Below are 19867 nucleotides of genomic sequence, written 5' to 3'. Positions count from 1 at the left end.
CAGAGTTTTAACACACACAGAGAAGAACTAGTATTGAGGCATTTTCTAGGAATTTTTATTTTTTCTTTTGAAAAAAAAAATGTGCAGGCAAAAAGGATCCGACAAGGAAATACTGAACTTACCACATAAATTTGTTTTAAAGAAATACATGTGAACATGGCAAGTGAATCGGACCAAACTGTTACTAATAATAATACTTAGAACTATGTTACAGCAACAAAAGAAGAGATTCATTAGACTGATTCACTTGTGAGTTCATTTATAAAATGTGGCCTTGGAACATCTTTGGACTCAACACATATAGGATTGATGAGAAGCCAACAGGGGCAGTGCATGTGATTTATATGTAGACACAGATCACTTCTTACAACAGCTCTGTAGCCAAAAAAAAAAAAATAACTTGGAAAATGACATATTGTAAAACAAATCTTTTTCATAAGTATGATTTTCTTTTCGTTGTGTTCAGAAGCTGTGAACTTGCGCTGCAAGTGAACTGATGAATATTCATAGTGGAATTTACATCTCATTAAAATTCAAAATGGGGTTTAAAATGTTATTAATATTCAAAATGGCTGCACTGTTGGGATTCAGAGTTCAGGCATAGACCATCGTGTAGGGGTCTATGGTTCAGGTGAGTGTGCACAGCACAAAGGGAAAAATCTTTAAAATTTCAGAATTTTAATGTTTAGGCGTGACAAGTAAACATATTTCAATGACTACCTGATTATTCATAAAGACAACAGCTATGTTTTAATGCTGTTCTTTTCGTGTAATAGCATAATAGCCAAAAGTGTTGTCTATAATTACTTTGTACGCCAACACTGGGAGATGAAGAGAGACCATGTTGAGGACTATTTACTCTGAAAAACATCATTTTACAATATCTCACTTTGTCACACAAGTTTTCACCAAAATGACAGGAAGGGTACACTGTATGTGTGTAGTTACAAAAAAGTCAAAGTTTTCATTAAAAAGATCTGTATGCTCTCTCCTCAATAGTCACACATCAAATGATACAATCACAGAAAAACCAACATCACCTTTTATTTTGGGGAATATTTCAGGGGATTGGCACACGAATGCTTTTCTATAACAGTAATGGCTGGCTACAAGGATAAGAAAACATCCCTTTAGCTCTCTATAGCCAAAGACAAGAAAAGCTATAATACATCTTACGGAAAGTTCCCTCCTCTTTATTATCTTGTAAAAGTGTATACACTCAGAAATAGGAGAGATGTATATTATTTTCAGTGTTGTTATTTATGCACATTAAAGTTGCTGTATGGATGAAGATTGAGAATTTATTTTGGATTTTGAATTTATAAAACAATTTTATCATGGCTTCCTACTTGATGTGAAACGTTGACAAAGTCTATTTATAATGCAATACATTGCAAAAAGCTAAAATGTTTGTTATTGTACGTACAATAACAAACTTTTTACACATTCGTTTCTTTTTTGCAATTTATTGAGTTATAAAAAGGACTTGGCATATGTTGTTTCACATTGATTTTTCAAGTAGTAAACCATGATGAAATTATTTTCTAAATTAAAAATCCATAATAAATACCCAATCCTCGTCCATATGGCCACTTTAAAAATAACAGTACATTAGAATCAATCTGACAGAACAGAACAAATAACATGTTCTGATTGAAATTTGCAAGTTACAGATGTTCGATGGCCCAGAGCACGAGTGACGCAACCTGCTGTTTAAACACAGGTTTTATATCCCTCTTGCATTGGACCATCAAATCATGTTCCCATGAGATTGAGATTACTCCAACATTTGATGTTAGGAGTCTGTATCAAAGGACATCGCAATAAGTTCATCAGAACAGGTCGTTGCGTCAGTGCAGTAAGGTTGTATCTGCCACAATTGCATAGCAGATACGACCTAACTGCACTGACGTGACGAGGTAATCTGTCAAGTACTTCTAGTGTTCGGACTACCAAAACAAATCTCTTTACACTTTTAGATATATTAAGTTCAATACTCATTTGTAGCTCTGTCAAATTTAATGTACATATCAATGCAAATGACTGCAATTGTTAATATGGACAAAACTTCGGCACTATGACTTAATCTGACAAAGAAGCCTACTGGTGCAATAAATACTTTTTTTTTCAACCATTCTCCTGAAAGTACTACAAACAGTGGCAGTCACTGCTGAAGGCCACATCTAAATAAGTGAAACTGAGAATGGACTTTGTTGAGATGACAAGACTTAGATGATATTCAAATCTAGGAAGAGGAACGTCAGAGAAATAGTCAAGTTTTAGGAAATGTGCATCTTTCACTTTTACACATTTACATGTATTTATGACCTTGTCACAATACACCCCCTGACAGTGAAGTGATTATATGGTGTCATCCTCATTTATAGCATTCACAAACAGGTGTATAACAATAGTTTCAATGGCTGTAATATAAAACCAGTATATGGCCCTTTAGTCTGTAAGGTACACCGTGACAGGGTGCCATCACACATCGGTCAACCCCTCTAGGGAGTGAGGACGATGAGGGTGGAGTAACACGACGTACCTTACAGTCTAACAGCCCTCCTGAAGTACTCTTTCAATATGCAAAACAGTGCTGTCAACTGACAGCTTACAGTGATGAAAGTGTCACAACTGTGATTATATTAAGCTTTCCATGATATCTAGATTGTATTCTGATATCTGTTTTGCACCAGGTACCTCACACTTATATTGAAGCAAATGAAATGGTACTTTTACACCCAATATGGATGCTATAAATGATTATGGCAACTGTGGAATCACTTCACTTGGGTGTTTTTGGGTTGTAGATTTTTCGCAACCATAAAGGTATGATGAAAGAGTCTTTGTTGTGGGAGCTCTTTCAATTCTCCCGACTTGTTAGAAGTGATCAAAAGCATGCCCACAATGATAATTTTTTTAATCTGAATTATACGAACATATGCCACAAGTTCCCCTCAAAACATGAAAATGGCATACTGCAGTAATATCCCCAACTGAAGGGTGTAAGAATTTAACAGTTGCATATATTGATATGGTACCAATGTGTTAAAATAGCATCCACCCCAACTACCCCCAATGTCAACTTAATGGAATATCCCACCAACTAGTTAAAAATGGGGTAAACCAAAATAAGGATAACTACAGGGGTGGAGGAGTATACAGATTACACCAGGCACTGAACAGAGTAATTCTAATTGAACTAATCAACCTTGTCTCCCGAATAGAAAAGCATACTTTCTGGAAGAAAAAAAATACATTTTAATTTTGGGATTTTTTAAATTTTATTTTAAAGACATGGTTACATTAATAAAGTCGTTGCAAAGGTATTCTTCAAAATTAACTACAATATTCAAATACATTACGATAACTTTCACAGCTGACTGAAAAATTAATCTACGAATAAGTTGCGAAAAGAAAACAACGAACAATAAAATAATAGAAATTGTATGTTGTTCCACCACTTTTAAACATTCTCTTGTTAAATTGTCCATTTTTGTTTTTATTTTTGTTTTTGGCAATTACCTGAGTTCTACAGTGACTAACGAATGGAGCCATTGTGATACAGATTCAACAAATCACCTAGGCAGTCCTTATACTACCAGGTCAGTAAGTGTTCATAATACACTTCGTTCATTTGCGCATATTTATAGAACCACCTTTGTGCTTTGATTTGGCAGTCCCAACCAATGAAAGAACTCATTTTAGACACCCAGTGGTCCAGTTTAGCAATGAAATACATCAGTACAACAGAACCACCTATTCATAGAATGCCCTTCATTAGTAGAACCACCTTTATTGTAGAACCTCTGTGATAGAACTACATCAATGGCAGAACCTTCTGTATTATATAGAACTACCATGATGGTAGAACCACCTTTAAAATAGAACCACTGAGATGGGTTAAACCACCTCAGATGTTAAATTAAGCTTTGTCCAGGTAGCCCTTGCGCAAGAACCTCCAATAGTGACAGGAAGTGTTCATATACACACACACACACATACAGTTTGGGGGTTCCTCCTCCCATGGTAGCACTAACACAAAGCAAGGGATCCCTCACACTTCTCCTTCCATGGTAGCACTACCTCAAAGCTGGGGGGGGTATCTCTTTTCTCCTCCTTCCATGGTAGCACTACCTCAAAGCTGGGGGGCATTCTCCTCACTCCTCAACCCTACAGCTTGACAAAAGTTGACAGATGCTGCTTTGGTAGTCCTTGCTTAGAACAGAACTCCCAGAAGATTCTAGAAAAAAGACTCACAAATTTACAACCAGACAGAGTTCTACAGCCACAATTAATGCAAAAAAATACACGAAACTCAATAGTAGCAAGAATTTGGGTTTGTTTTTTTACTCTCTTTGACAAAACAGCTCCTTTTTTTTCTTAAAGATGCAAGTAAATGAAAAAACAAGGATTTTTTGTTTTCAAAACCAATCAAAATGTGTTACATGTGTGCAATTCCTGGATTGCTGTGTGTATGCAATTCTGATGAAAAATCGACACAAAGTATGCTGAAGTTTTTATTCTTTTCCATTCATCCCATCCCCAGTACTATGCTTGAAAAAGCAAACTTTCCTGGTGTGTACTTAATATAGTTATCTCTTAAACAACCGTATGGCAGCTAAATTGCACTGAAAATTGTACATGGACAAACACTTTTTAAGTATACAAATACAAATCCTAAATTTTTACAAAAAATGAGATTATTTTAGATTTTTTTCTTATAAATTCACCAGCAACTTGACTACTGTATATCTACATAATTACTAGAAGCAACACTCTATAATATTAGTTCTAGCCCCTTTTTTTTGAACCACAATTGCCAATTAATACTTTAAACCTTTACAATTCCACGCAAACACACACAGAAAGTTTGCCTTTCGCGAAGCATCCAGAATATAACAAAAATAAAGATATGTATATAATATATAAAAAGTGACAAGTCCTCCCCATCAGAATTGCATACCATCATTGAAAGCACCAAATATACATTACAGAATTTGTTTTCTTTTTAGTGTCAATTAACGACGAGCATTGAATCTATTACCGCCTCCACCACCTCCACCGCCACCCCCTTTGTTTATGCCTCCCCCTAAACCACCTCCCCTACCACCACCCCTCCCACGGTCCTGGGGACCACCTATTCCGCGTCCAGTACTCATTGGACGAACATCTCCGGGTTTTCCACCACGATTATCAGAACGTGAGACACGAGCCTTCTTTTCTTCAACATTCAAACGATGTTCTCCACGGAATAAAATTGGCTGAAAAAAGAACAAGCGTGAAACAAATGTAAATTATTGTTGAATATTTGTAGAACAACTTGGTCACTTCATGATCTCTCGTTATCAGTAACATTTTCACACTATGTAAATATGTTTATAATCTATCACTTGTCCCAGTATTTTACCAATGGTACCTGTCATCACAAGTTATGACTGCCATGTTGAATTTGGTTTGCATGTTAGAAGTCAGACTTCACTTGGGGTAGTCCTGTCTTTGTGCATAATTTCCAAAACCCAAAGTCAACATGGCAGCTTGAAGTTTTGACGGATGTCCTTCTGAACTAACAATACTATACATATTAACAGTGTTTTATTTAAGGGCGGTAAGTAGGTAAAATCTACCGGGGTTCCCACATCATTTTACCGGGGTTCCCCACCTAAACTATGATACATTGCATGGGAAGCACTACCAGTTTTACCTCTTTCCCCCTTTCTGTTACCGGGGTTCCCAAACCTTAGCAAAAACACTACATAATACCCATCTCTTAATTATACTTAGTCGACTTAGCTTTTTCAAAATATGGAACAACTTCAATTGACTTTGCTTATTTCAACAACCAATACTGCCAGTAGCTTGTGCCAGCCAATAGACACACTTGACAATCTCAACAACAGTAGCTCTGTGCTATTAAAATCATTAACATCAATAAGCTTCATGTGATGACATTATACAACTTACTTTTTCACCCAGGATACGCTGCACTGATGAGGGATCATCAAAGACAATGAAGCCAAAGTTAGGGACTTTTCCTCCACCGCTCTTCGTGTTTATTCTCATCTCAACAACATTTCCATAGGCTGAAATTTAACAACATTGACACAAATACTGTGATTACAAGCTGCCTACAATTCTAAGTGAAATGGATGCTAAGAAAACCACATAACAGCAACTGCGAGAAGGAAGGAAGAAGTTCATTTTGTCTCCTGGATTCCATTCCTATTGAAGTTTTTCCAGAAGTCAGGAACAAGAAAAAACTGTCTGGTGTTACCAATGAATTTACACTTTTTTCATTTCTAAAATCATAACTGAAAACTAGATGTTATCAACAAAATGCTGGTCAAAAAATTCAATAATTCTGACGAGCTTCACCATTCTGACAGAGGATCTAGACTTCCTCAGTCTACAGGTTATTTTCAATCTTTTATTTGAATAAATATTTGAAACAAAAATGTATACTTTTTCTTTTGTGCGAAAGTCATCTGAGTGAGTAATTTTGAAAAGTGGCGAGATCGCGTATAGCCCGCAGACTTGTATTAGTCGGTACCCTTTCCTGTGATATGAATTATTCATGAAATGAGATCATCACACTTTCATCCTCATATTTATTAATGATACGCCTTAAGCTATATAGCTACAATGATGTTACTATATCACCAACAAGAATAGCTTGAACTTACCCATAAAATGATTTTTTAGTTCATCTTCATTGATATCCTGGGGCAAGTTACCAACAAAGACTTGGTTGCTATCGGGATACCGGGGTCCTCGACGCGTTTCGGGTATGCTGCCCTCCCCACTACCCCCTGGTGGTGTACCCCTAGCAGAACCTCGTCCACTCTGCCGGGGTGCACGTTGAGGCAATGGTTCTTGTCGTCCAGTCCCACCCTCACCAACCTTGTTTTGATCTTTTGAAGGCGGGGACACAGGCTGTCAAAGGCAACAGATATGCACCAAGGTCAGTTGAAGGCATTCAAACGAAAAAAATATGAATTAATATCCTGGTCATCCTACATTCCAACAACATGCACTTAACGTCATTTGTTCTGTGGTGCTTGAAATGAGTCGAGTACACCTAGTCTAGATGCTATCCACTGGGTTTGAATCTGAAGATCTCTTTACCTAACGTCTAGATGCTATCCACTGGGTTTGAATCTGAAGATTTCTTTACCAAACGTCTGGCTCAATTAGTCAAGTACACCTAGTCTAGATGCTATCCATTGGGTTTGAATCTGAAGATCTCTTTACCCCACAGTCTAGATGCTATCCATTGGGTTAGAATCTGAAGATCTTTTTACCAAACTTCTAGCTCAATTAGTCAAGTACACCTAGTCTAGATGCTATCCATTGGGTTTGAATCGGTTACCAAACGTCTAGTTCAATGAGTCGAGTACACCTAGTCTAGATGCTATCCATTGGGTTTGAATCTGAAGATCTCTACCAAACGTCTAACTCAATGAATCAAGTACAGCTAGTCTAGATGCTATCCATTGGGTTTGAATCTGTAGATTTCTTTACCAAACGTCTAGTTCAATAAGGCAAGTACACCTAGTCTAGATGCTATCCATTGGGTTTGAATCTGAAGATCTCTCTACCAAATGTCTGGTTCAATGAGGCAAGTACACCTAGTCTAGATACTATCATTGGGTTTGAATCTGAAGGCAGAAAACTGCCAAGCATGGCGGCATGGATGGCTAGGATGGTGTTAGCACCATGCTTTCTCTATAGTGGGGAAACACAGCAAGGCAGACAACTGCCAAGCATGATGGCATGGGTGGCTAAGGATGGTGTTAGCACCATGGCTTTATCTATAGTGGGGAAACACAGCAAGGCAGACAACTGCCAAGCATGATGGCATGGGTGGCTAAAGATGGTGTTAGCACCATGGCTTTATCTACAGTGGGGAGAACACCACAAAGTGGCATGAAGTGGAATGCTAAGTATATAGCTACATACATACCTGTTGAGGAACTGGCTTGATGACTGGTGCAGGACCTTGTTGAATGATAGGTGAATTACTTGATGTGTTCTGTCGAGCCCTGTCAGCCCATGATAAGGTTTTGGGAGTTTCTGCAACAGAATCTACAGTTTGTCAAACATAAACCTCCTTCCTTCAAGTTTTCTCATTACAAATTGTCATATACAATATTTTGATACAGCATTTATGTTTTCAGCACAGGTGGCTTATTTTGTCCCAAGAAAAAAAGTTTTGAACTCTGGGTTCAAGTTATATATAAAATATTGTTGCTCGGAGAGTCATAAAATTTTTGACAAAAAACCAAAATTTTTGGCCGATACTTCACTACTTTGTTGTTTACAGTGCACTGGTGGCCACTACTTCTCAACTATCTCTTTATCACAAACAAACAAACATCTTATCATGTTCTACAAATTGTCACGGCAAGAGAAATGATGTTATATAGTGTCTTAGACAGCAACACCAATGTCAAACTTACCCAGTTCTTGTTCATCTCTGGTTGGAGATGTCCTGCCTGTATGGTTTTCAACCACCGTCTGTGCAACCTGCGTCGTACTCTGCTCTGATAGTGGTTCTGGTTGTGATGGTGGCGGTGGTTGGCCATCTGACACAGTCGTTGTACCAGACATTGGAGTTGGCGATGATGGCGGCTGAATCGTCGCCACTGGTTTTTCCACAATCTCTTCTGTTTCTGGTTTGCTAACAACTTGTCCTGGTTGTGAGTTCTCTTCCACAGTGCCATTGCTACAAGTCAAAGTACGCCAAAGAACCAATTACAACCCATAACACCAAAGTAAAACATTTTCTGTATGTACCACAATCGTTTATAGCATCCATATCATGTACAACCCATAACACCAAAGTAAAACATTTTCTGTATGTACCACAATCATTTATAGCATCCATATCATGTACAACCCATAACACCAAAGTAAAACATTTTCTGTATGTACCACAATCGTTTATAGCATCCATATCAAGTACAACCCAATGACAACTTTTGGGTCATGGGTATTTTCCCACTGAATGAAGAAATACACTGGAGAATAACATAATTAAACCAGCGGCAGTAATATCACATAAAAATCGGGGAAAGTAATGGCAATTTTGAAAGTTTTGATGCATATTTCGAACACAGAAGAACCAGTGAAGCAGACATGCATTGTTGTGACATAGAACGACTATGTATTCCACACTTTTTGTTCAACTTGGCTTGTGTATGGTATAATTATGTATTAGATATACTGCACATACCTGACTGTTGGGACCTCATAATATGAGTTGACAGTTGGCTCTTGTACCGACTCTCGAAGGGGAGAATCAAGAGTAGTTTCTTCCTCAGCCTCCCCTTCTGATTCTGTAAACAAAATGAAAATCAAGTTTAACTCACATGTACCATACAATCTATATTATTTTTTCAACTTAAATTACTGTAAAATGAGCCACATGACTTATACTAATACCCCTTAACTTACCGACAATTGAACCTTCCTGATTGTCAGTCTCTTCTTCATCATTGAACACTTCATCCTGGTAACGGAAGATGTCATTATGCACATAATACTTCTTTGGGGACTGTGGTGCCAACACAAACGTCTGCATAAACCGTCTCATGGGCTGACCATTGTTTGAAAGTTCACCGGTAACTTGCACAACAACTCCTTCCCCAAGTGTGGCATGGCTGTCCACTTGACGGATCTTCGCATGGCAATCTCGGAAGTTCAAGGAAATTATCTTCTTATGAATTTCCTGTTGAGGAAAAACCAAACAAGCGAAAAACATATTAATATGGGTAAGAGAATTGCTACTCTTCAAAGCTCACCCCTTACCCTTACAAAAGTTTAACACCAATTTCTTGGAAATAACATAAATCAATAGACAACAGTTATGTATGATTTCATACACCTCATTTTCTTCCAGTGAGAGCATTGCCCCATTGTGGTCTGTACGTAGAGTACACATATTAATCCTTTTTTCAGACACAAAAAAATTAGAAGTTGGGAATACAGGACTAACGACATTCAGCTAAAATGTTGGAGCTAAACTCTCACCAGTCCTTGGAAGCATTGCTATTAGCTGTTTGCATGTACCAATATCTACTGTTTAAATGTACAAGAACATCCGACTGTGGACCCTCATTAACTACATACACCTAATCATTTGTTGACATGTTTATTGCAATGCTCCGTGTTATTGCAAGAACATCGCAGTAACACATCAACAAATGATTACCCCTATGTAGTTGATGAGGGCCCTCTGTACAAGAATATTTGAGTACAATTATGCGGTAGATATCAGGACATGCAAAACAGCCCTTTTAGCAATGCGATGATCAGAGGACTGAGAGAGTCTGTTGGAAAATGCCAATTGATGGGCTATAGCTATAGCATACATGATGCTGAAGGCCATGGCTGACTAGGATACTAATACGAGAACCTGGCATTGAGTTGTGGACCTTTCAGAATTATATTGTGGACACATAGTTTTATATCTAGCACAAATACCCTGTAGGAAATAGTTATTTTTATGAGTAACAAGGCAGAGTTTTCTATTAATAGATCTGCGCTAAATTTGTCTTGACAAAGGATACAGATGAACAACCAGCTGGCATCATTATTTCATATTATTTCCAATCAATTTCATGCAATGACTTGTCTTGTCACTATTCATATCTTAAAAGTTGACAAACTCGGATTTGGGAAAAACTAAAAACCCCAATAAAAGAATTTTTCTATGAATTATGATACATGAATGACAAACTGCACACAGCAAGATGAACGTGTCGTCAAAGAAAGCCTTGAAAATTGATTTTAAATGCCTTCTTTATACTAGCAAGTTTTCAAAATACAATTTATTAGTCAGTGTTTCCTTTGTATCCACCCCTTTGTATCCATTAAGTCAAAGGAGTTATTTCAAAGCAAATAAATCATTATTACACCTGTCCCTCTCTTCATTTACAATCAATGGACTCGTGGGTTTTTATGGAGGGTAAATGACGGGGTGAAATCTCCAAAATTTACAACACATTCGTGATGATTTCTACTGGGGTTTATATACAAAATTACAACTGAGTGAATGTACAGGAAACACTGAAAACTTTTACAACTAAAACCGAGAGTTTTCCAGGAAACTGAATATAATATATACATTTATTTACAGCTAAAACAGAGTGTTTGCCAGAAGACTACATAACATATACATTTCAATGTGATCATTTGGCAAGTTCAGATTGTTGTTTTACTTAGACTTGAGCAATTTTATTGCTGAACACGAAAGGATCGTGATTGAAGAGAGTTTTGTTTACACGATTCATTCAGCTTTTGAGATTTTCCTAAATAACCATACTGGGTTCAGCAGTAGAAGTGTTGTTATCTATCAATGAAACTTTCCTCAATAACAATCACGTTGTGTTCAGTAGTGAAAGTGTTATCTATCAATGAAACTTTCCTCAATAACAAACCATACTGTGTTCAGCAGTAAAAGTGTTGTTATCTATCAAGTAAAGCAACAACTTAATCTTGTAAAATGATCAACTTTGATTGTAACTGTATATATTACATACATGTAGCCTTCTGGCAGACACTGCATGTTTTAGCTGTATCAACGCCCCCCTCAGCATCTACATTTTAACCTCTTACCACTGGCCATAGCATCAAATGTTCTTTGTCAAAAAATATGACAGCCCAAAGAATTGAATATCAATAGAATCTAACATGATATAAATCTATCTTTGTTGTCAGGAAACGTGTGGGTGCAATCTTATACCCTACAACATGGACAGGATCACAATATTCTCGTACATTTACCACATTTATACAACAGTGGATTCCATCAACTATTTTATGAGACACTAAAAATAGATATGTCCATTTATGTATATTTCAAATGAATGCATTTTTTTTCTGGGGAGAAATTACTACGTGTTCTAACTGGTATTTCAAAACTTCAGTGTTTTCAAATTACATTTCCAGACATCCTTCAATGATAATTGTCCAGTCATGAAGACATATGGTACTTGACCCAATTCAATACAATAAAACAATTTCTAGCACACTTAGCAGTCTGGCTTAAATTTCTACTTTCTGTATCACACTACAGCACCAATAGAATCAATTCATACTCATTACTACATGATAATACATTATTTAGAGACCTCAGGGAAAATTATGTCTTTTTTTACAATTATCATGTCAGATATTAGGACAAGTTCTGTAGATTATCCCATATGACTAACACAATAGAAGCCAGTCCAGTTAAAACAAAGGCGAGGACAAAAATCTTACTAACAATGGTTTATTTTATTGTCAGACTTGATAACTATTAATGTTAAATCTTATTGTGGACAAAAATCTTATAAACATTGCTACTGGACACTATCGTCTGACTTTGGTTCACAAAAGTGTTATGAGCATTGCTACTACACCCTATTGTCTGGCTCGCCAAACATGTAAGCACAAGTGTTACATCTTACTTCACCAACATTCCTGAAAATCTGTACAATATATATGATCTGCTATAATGACCATCGCTCACACAAATGAAATGTAGTAATGTTGGAAAGCTCTGTCATCGTACAAGACAATGAAAGCAAGTAGTGTCAGTAAGAATATTGCCAAGCAAGATGATAACATCTAAGATTTTTATTGAGCCAGATGACATTTTGTTTCATGTCAGCTGGCTTCCATTGTGAGTACATTGGGTTAGAATATAAAACAGGTTGAATTTCCCCATCCTTGTATTCCTTATAAAGTATATTGGAGCAAAGAAATAACAAACAGATAGTTGTTCTATGTTCTTAATTTACAATAAACTTTATTACCCTCCTAGATAGTATGAATGGCAGTGGTCACTCATTACGACACTTTGGAATGGGCATATGATGAAACATTTACTGCCTTTACAAGGGTTTAGCTGATTTCTATAGTATGGCATGAATACCCCGACTCTTACGGAATATTTCTGCCATAAACAAGATTCCTCAAATTTAGTCAGTTGATAATGGATGGCTATTACAGCCTAAACAGGTGATTAGTTGGCCAAGGTTGTACACTGGAAACACTACTTTCTATTTGGATTGAAATTTAGCTGTGAACCTATATTTTGTCATAGAACTTAGTGATACTATGAGGTTATTACCAAGTATTACAGTTTGTCTTATGAGTACCATTTGTACATCATATCATGTGCCAAACATGACACAACACCTGTGACAAGTGAGGAGATTTCTTGATACTTAGAAACCAAAAGACTGATCTTTACTCAGTACCAGACTGGTACATTGTGTTCATGTACAAGAAAACATTATTTTTGCATTATTGGTTTCTGGTAAAATGAGTGAAAATATCACAGTTTATAGTATTTCTCTGCAAAGATGGTCATGGTCAGACATTTTAAAGACAGCTGTCAAAGCCAATGCTATTTTGTTGATAGAGGGCGCTATTGTCAACTATAAAAGTAAAACTTACTGCCTGGCCGATAACAGGTTCTTCATGATCAACACCACCATGCAAAAATGACGAGTTATTGCTGTAAAATCTGCAAACAAAACACAAACATACAACTTATAATTGTACACACTATATATGACCATTTTGTGCATATACTGTGATTTCATTATGATTTATAGCAGTTTGGATGGTGTATAGTGAGGTGAAAGGGGAGTACCATGAAAGAGGGGTATGGTGGGCAGACGGGATGGGGAAGGGGGAAATGTAACAAGTGTAGAACAGTTGCTGTTCATTGCTAAAAATGATGCAAATCTGGTTCAAGCTAAGGGGTCTAACCCCCCCCCCCCCCCCCCACACACACACACACACACACACCTGCCACCCACACACCAACACCACCCCGGGTCTATGCCTATACCATCCCTAACTAACCTTCAACTCCATAGCTTTGATACGAGTGTTTACATTTTGTTGGTTAGGCCACTCCTATTCATTCTTGTACAAGTAGGTGTTGTTGTTTTTTCTACAAGGATATTGTTTAGTAAAAGGAAACATAGAACAACATCCTTCTTACTTCAGGCTGTTACATGTAACAAAGCAGGAACACTTTAAACTGTCCAGTCATGAACAGCTGTTGACATAAGCAAGTAGCTGCACTTATATGCACAAAATTACATTCTTAAGAATAAAATGGGTGTTTTATTATAATCAACAACCATATGATTTGTGCTAGCTCCAACTTTCACTTGAACAACATCTCTTGAATGAATTTTTAAAGAACGAGGACACAAATCAGGAATAAAATGGGATTATTACAGCTATATTCTATCCAACACAACTGTTGATATTAAAAGTCACTCTTTCAACATCAAGTACACTACATTCACTTGTAACAAATTTCACCTTCCTCCTGCAACTTTTCAGTGCAATCAAAATTTCACGCACAGTTGGGTCCTGTTTTTCATAAAAGATTTTTGCACTGAACAAAACTAATGACTATTTCTTCATATAAGCAGTTTTCAAAATCCCTAACCCTAACATTACTGGCTATGCTACACAACATATATACCATCCATTTTATTTTGACAGATTTGATACAAATTTAGAATCTGAAAATACCTGTCTCTGATGAAATTTACTTTTTATTCATTTGATTGTCATAAATGGAAATGGTATTTATGTTTCTAAACAAAGTTATTATAGAAAACAAAAATAATATTGGCCAGACATACTGACCTGGTTATGATGGTTATCATGGTCTATTACACCATATCCTTGCCACTATATCTTTGTTTATCAGCTGTTTTGTTGCAAACATGATCCCAGTACAACGTAAAGAGATATTTGTTTCTATTTGACAGCAGTTTTAACCTCTTAGATTTACAGGATCTAGGGAAGCTAATATTTGATTACATTCCCTTCCTCATACTGAAACCATTTAATATTCCTATTTCCTAAGCGTGGCAGAAATTTTTGACAAGTCTTTTATTGCCATCACATGTTTATGCACGATCTACTTTCTTAACCAAAATAAAATAGTCGACCAGAGAAGCGGCTAGCAGAAAGCCGACCGTTCACCTCTTCCCCACTTAACAATGTAGGTGCCATTTTGATTGTAGAAGCACCCTGAATTCATATTACCGTATTTATTACCTGATATAGAATTTTGACATTTTTTTGTTTATAAGGATGTCTAATCGGCTGATGACATGTAGAATGATGTCATTTTTTCGTCATGTGGAAGTGTACTACATACTCTAAAACCACATCACAGTGTCTCTTCACAGTTTTCTATGGACACACTGGAAAAGTCTCAAAGTCTACAATTGCATTTTACTCATGCTAGTGTCCCAATAGAACAAGGTTGACTCATTCTCTTGTCAATTTGAGGTAACACAAATTCTGTACACATTCTCATCTCTAACATTCACCTAAGAACTTGAGTATACTTCAAATGATGTATTCTATACAAACATACTAGCATACACCTATACTCGATCTTCCAGTTCCAAGATGCATTATGCAAGAGGACGTCGCTTATGCTGTTACATTTAGTCTTGTTTTGTCTTAATTACGTTTTGAAATAACATTTTCGCCAGGAAATGATGGTAAGACATGTTGACCTCTGATTATGAGTGATTTACAGAACAAATACTAAAGGCCATCAAACAGAGAGGAATTTTACAGGTGTACCAGTGCTTTTACAGGTGAACCAAGGGCACGGTCAGGTGACAACCATCCCTTGAGTAGTGTGTGCAAGCCCCTCAGTGCGTACACAATACACGACATTGTATGGAGAGACGCACAATGCCAGCAACAGGTCTATTAGCAACTGTCTACCTTTATCATAACCCTGCCAAATATCAAAATATGGGTCACAAGGACAACATTTTGTTCTTCTGTACATCAGTTGCATTCATACCAGCAGTGTGCCAGTTACATGGTTTTTGCCTTGTGTGTTGAAAAATTGCAAATCAATGAAAGCATGCACACCTACCTGTGTAAATGAAGAGGTGCTTCGTTCAGCAGCGTGTAGTACTGTCTGACAAACTCGCGTCCTACACACTCGGGACTTGGAGTTGCCATGACCATGACCGATAAACTTTAAAAACTGAAAAGAAAATGGCATTGGTATGTTAAAAACGACTGGACTTAAGGAAAATGAAATACAAGTTATTAATATAAATTGAACAAAAAGTGCTAAACATTGATCATACGTAGCAATTACAACTATCTACTCTTCCAACTTGTATATCTATCACTATAATAACGGTAACATGTTGAGGATGCAGTCATTTCTTGTGACACCAAATTTACCATTCTCCTATTCCTCACTCGTGTGCCATCCTTCGGTGAACATTTTCTCCAGTGGGTCAAAAATTATACAAGCTGGGTTTTCTTACAAATCACCTCATAGTAGGGAATAGGAAGACTCCAAATTCTGGTGTCATTAGAAAGTGCTTTCTCAGACAACAAAACAAACTGGCTTACAGGAAACACTCCCACAATAAGTCTCAATTTCAAAATATATGTTCTGCATTGATCCATATTTGTGTAATATGCTTGTCAAAATCATGTCCTTTGATAAAAAAAACAAAATGTTTTGCCATGGATCAAAATGGCAGAAACTGTTTGAGCTTCACAACAGTGGTATGTCAAACTGGCTTGGAGTTCAGTGTATGTCTATCTGTTGCCTTCATGTGCTATGTATCAACTTGTGAAGCCATACAAGAGCTCCATGAACCATCCAATTTCTAAAGTTTTAGATATGACTAGATTCCTATCAGCTCAGTACCTTTCATTAACCTTCATTTTGAAATACTTTTGATATTTCATAACCCCAGATAATCTCAAGTAAACAATTAAACAAACATCTGTGATGCACAAGGGTTCTCTTTGGACATAGTAACAATGGTACCACCAAGCTTAGCACACTTAAAGTTCCTCAAATATTCTCCCTCTTGTCTCTAACCAGCAAGTACATGTGTTACTGAACACTGAGCTCACTTGCTGTAACAGCTTTGACCAGACAGATTACGTAGTCTTCAGTCATGGCGGGAATATACACATAATCATTCCCAAACCATGTCATCATGGCTGGTTAGGAAACCATGTCTAGTGTTGCAATATTTACACAAATCTTTATATGCATTGGTTTGGATGGCATCTTTATTCCCAAATCATGTCATCACGGCTGGTTAGGAAACCATGTCTAGTGTTGCAATATTTACACAAATCTTTATATGCATTGGTTTGGATGGCATCTTTACACCACTGACATCTTCCCAAAATGCTGTTTGGATTGTGCAAAAGCTTATACACAGTTTAGGAATTGTATTATCACATCAAAATACATCCTGATGATCAAATACTCCAGATAACCCATGGTGAACAACTTAGTTCCAGTAGACAGTGTATTCTGATACTGCCATGATTATTACTTGCATATCACATGGTGTCAGGGAAACTTACAAAAGCATACATACTATCCATCCCATTTGCAGTGATAAAACCATTCCACCACTGTAATTCAAGCATTACTGAGTTGTGCTCCTGACTAGGTTACATGTGTAATATAGGATGGAATAGTCTGTATTCATGCTCTATTAAAACACTGGTCAGACAAGATGACCTGGTAAAAGGTCACAGAATGACATTTGAACAGGTGGAGCCAGCCATCACTATCATCAACATCATGGCTGCCAGTGCCAGTGAGTCAAAGACACTCATCGGGGTCATTATGACAGCCATGACACCGCTACACAGCTGTTGAATCCCGTTTTTTCTTTCAAGAAGCCCTCCAAAATCGTACTTTGACGAACGTGTATTTTCCTCATCACCTTCACTGCTGTGTTTGACGGTAGCCATTAGACGAGATAACGACCACTATCAACATATCGTCATCTCAAATATGTCAAACAAATGTCAGAAACACGTGTGCCCGTGTATTGTTCTAGAAACGTCATGGTCGCGTTCCTTCACGAAAAATAGATCACATTGCTGCGTAAAATTGGTCGATACGGCGATCAAACGACAGAACTACACAAAATCGAATGAAAATAGAAACTGACCGAAAAAATGACGATTCTGGCGATATTGTCTACGACTGAAGGTCATTTGGGGCGGAACGTCATGAATTTCTGAATTCTTTCGAAATAATACTTCCCCTAAAATGGAGATCAATTACGTAAACTTTCAGGCAATTTTCGGCAAATCTGATAGCACATTTCTGAAATTTATGGACACCGTTTGCTTTTTAGATCCTGTTATGTTGGTCAACAACGTTGCTAAAAAACTTAACAAACTTGGTATGGTTTTGTTCGAACGAAAACAATGCCGAATGAATGGGGTCTGAACGCAAAATGGCGCACTTCATACATGTTGGTGACAAGCAGAAAACACCCCGATACCGGCAAATGAAAAGAAACCGAAAATAAAGTTACACCGAAAAATCGTACCACAGAGATGGACGAAAAATTAAGACGTCATCGAGTCGGAAACGACAGACCTCTGGAAAAAAACTACGCAATTTCTAGACAAAAAGAATACAGGAAGAGCAAATGACTCGGCGTGTAGTGTCCATGCCATGTCGTCAAGTCAATCGGCGTCCTTATTGACGATGCAAAGATAAAATTAGCCAACATTGATTACACTCACCTTTTGACTTACTATAAAGCTCTTTTAAAGGTTTAAACTTTAAATTTTCATGGAATACGTAGTGTAATTTTAGTAAATCGCGTTTGTGTTTGTCAAGATGCAGATAGAGGCACATGCACTGTGCGCACAACTGACGTCTTTTTCGAGTCAAAGACGCATCCCCAACCCTGCAGTGCAGAGTGGGAAATCCGTTCAAGACCTTCCAAATGTCCCCATGTGATGCATGCGGGCGGGCTTCGCGCCATCACACTCCTGCGTTTGCGTGTCATATGACGATAAAGCCAGTATATCATGCTTCACTCAAATGAGTATGGTAATAAACTAATGACACAGAATAGACCGAGCGATTTATACTTATATATTTCGTTTGTTTACGGTAACATTTAAACGAAAAGTTCGTTATAAATCAGATTTCATAAACTGCCTAGTGTAGGGGCCTGATAAATCAAGTATTCATAAAATATTTGATTTATCAAGTCACACAAGTCATGGGACAGTGGATGGCCTTTTATGAATAAACATCAATATATATATATATATATATATATATATATATATATATATATATATATATATATATATATATATATATATATATATATATATATATATATATATAACTCGGTGAGTATCAATCTGCTAAAGACAGTGCTCTATACCATGTATACCGCAGTGGCAGAGCGCAATAGTTTTATGCTTATATATACTAATAAGCGACGTTTCGGTGTGTTTAGCACACCATCTTCAAGTTATGACAAACACACGATTACTAACAAATTAACCACGCATGTCCTAACAAAAGGAAATACAGTCATGTGATCAAAGGGAAATGTAGAATAAATCAACAGGTAAATAAAGAACATAGTCAGTTTTGTATGCCAGATGGTTCATAGTCCTCTAAATTGTTACTACGATATTTTAAGTACGTTTTCTGGGTCTGGATTTTGGAAAACCTGTCTAACTGGACCAGTTATTAATTTTAGCTCAGAATATTTCTGTAATTTTCAAAATTATGCTTACAATTTAAAAGTAAGATTTAACTTCTCAAAAACAAATATTTCAATTTGATAAATATCAGGTTTTGCATGTAGGACCATATATATAATATGCTGATATGCTTATCATTCTATACGAACTGTCATCTGCATATCGTAGACTAATACTAGTGCTACTGGTATTTTGTGTGATACAGTTGGTATGAGAAAGGATCTCCTTCTACGGGTGTTTGGTTAGAGTGCAACTTGAATTTGGGTTTGAATGTGTCGGCTCCCCTCCCCCTCCC

At 37.0% G+C, this 19867-nt stretch overlaps 1 protein-coding gene across 3 annotated transcripts; it reads right to left on the bottom strand.

The window, feature by feature from the left end:
- Positions 1-43: 43 nt before the first annotated feature.
- Positions 44-18740, bottom strand: LOC144451913 (ras GTPase-activating protein-binding protein 2-like). 3 transcript variants are annotated; one of them, XM_078142816.1, is made up of 10 exons: positions 18586-18740; positions 15926-16039; positions 13447-13516; positions 9457-9730; positions 9236-9338; positions 8460-8725; positions 7964-8085; positions 6684-6933; positions 5965-6083; positions 44-5264 (listed from the first exon to the last, which is right to left on the bottom strand). In XM_078142816.1, the coding sequence occupies exons 2-10, from the start codon at positions 16018-16020 to the stop codon at positions 5022-5024; spliced, it is 1542 nt and encodes a 513-aa protein (XP_077998942.1). In that variant the 5' UTR covers positions 16021-16039; positions 18586-18740; the 3' UTR covers positions 44-5021. The 3 variants fall into 3 exon arrangements, with proteins under 3 accessions (XP_077998942.1, XP_077998945.1, XP_077998943.1); XM_078142819.1 differs by having other exon boundaries at positions 7964-8073; XM_078142817.1 differs by lacking the exon at positions 18586-18740 and adding an exon at positions 18387-18515.
- Positions 18741-19867: the final 1127 nt, after the last annotated feature.

The sequence above is a fragment of the Glandiceps talaboti genome, chromosome 22, assembly GCF_964340395.1.
Source record: "Glandiceps talaboti chromosome 22, keGlaTala1.1, whole genome shotgun sequence".
Lineage (NCBI taxonomy): Eukaryota > Metazoa > Hemichordata > Enteropneusta > Spengelidae > Glandiceps > Glandiceps talaboti.
The sequence above is the reverse complement of the archived record's forward strand: the minus strand, read 5'-3'. Positions and strand labels throughout refer to the sequence as shown.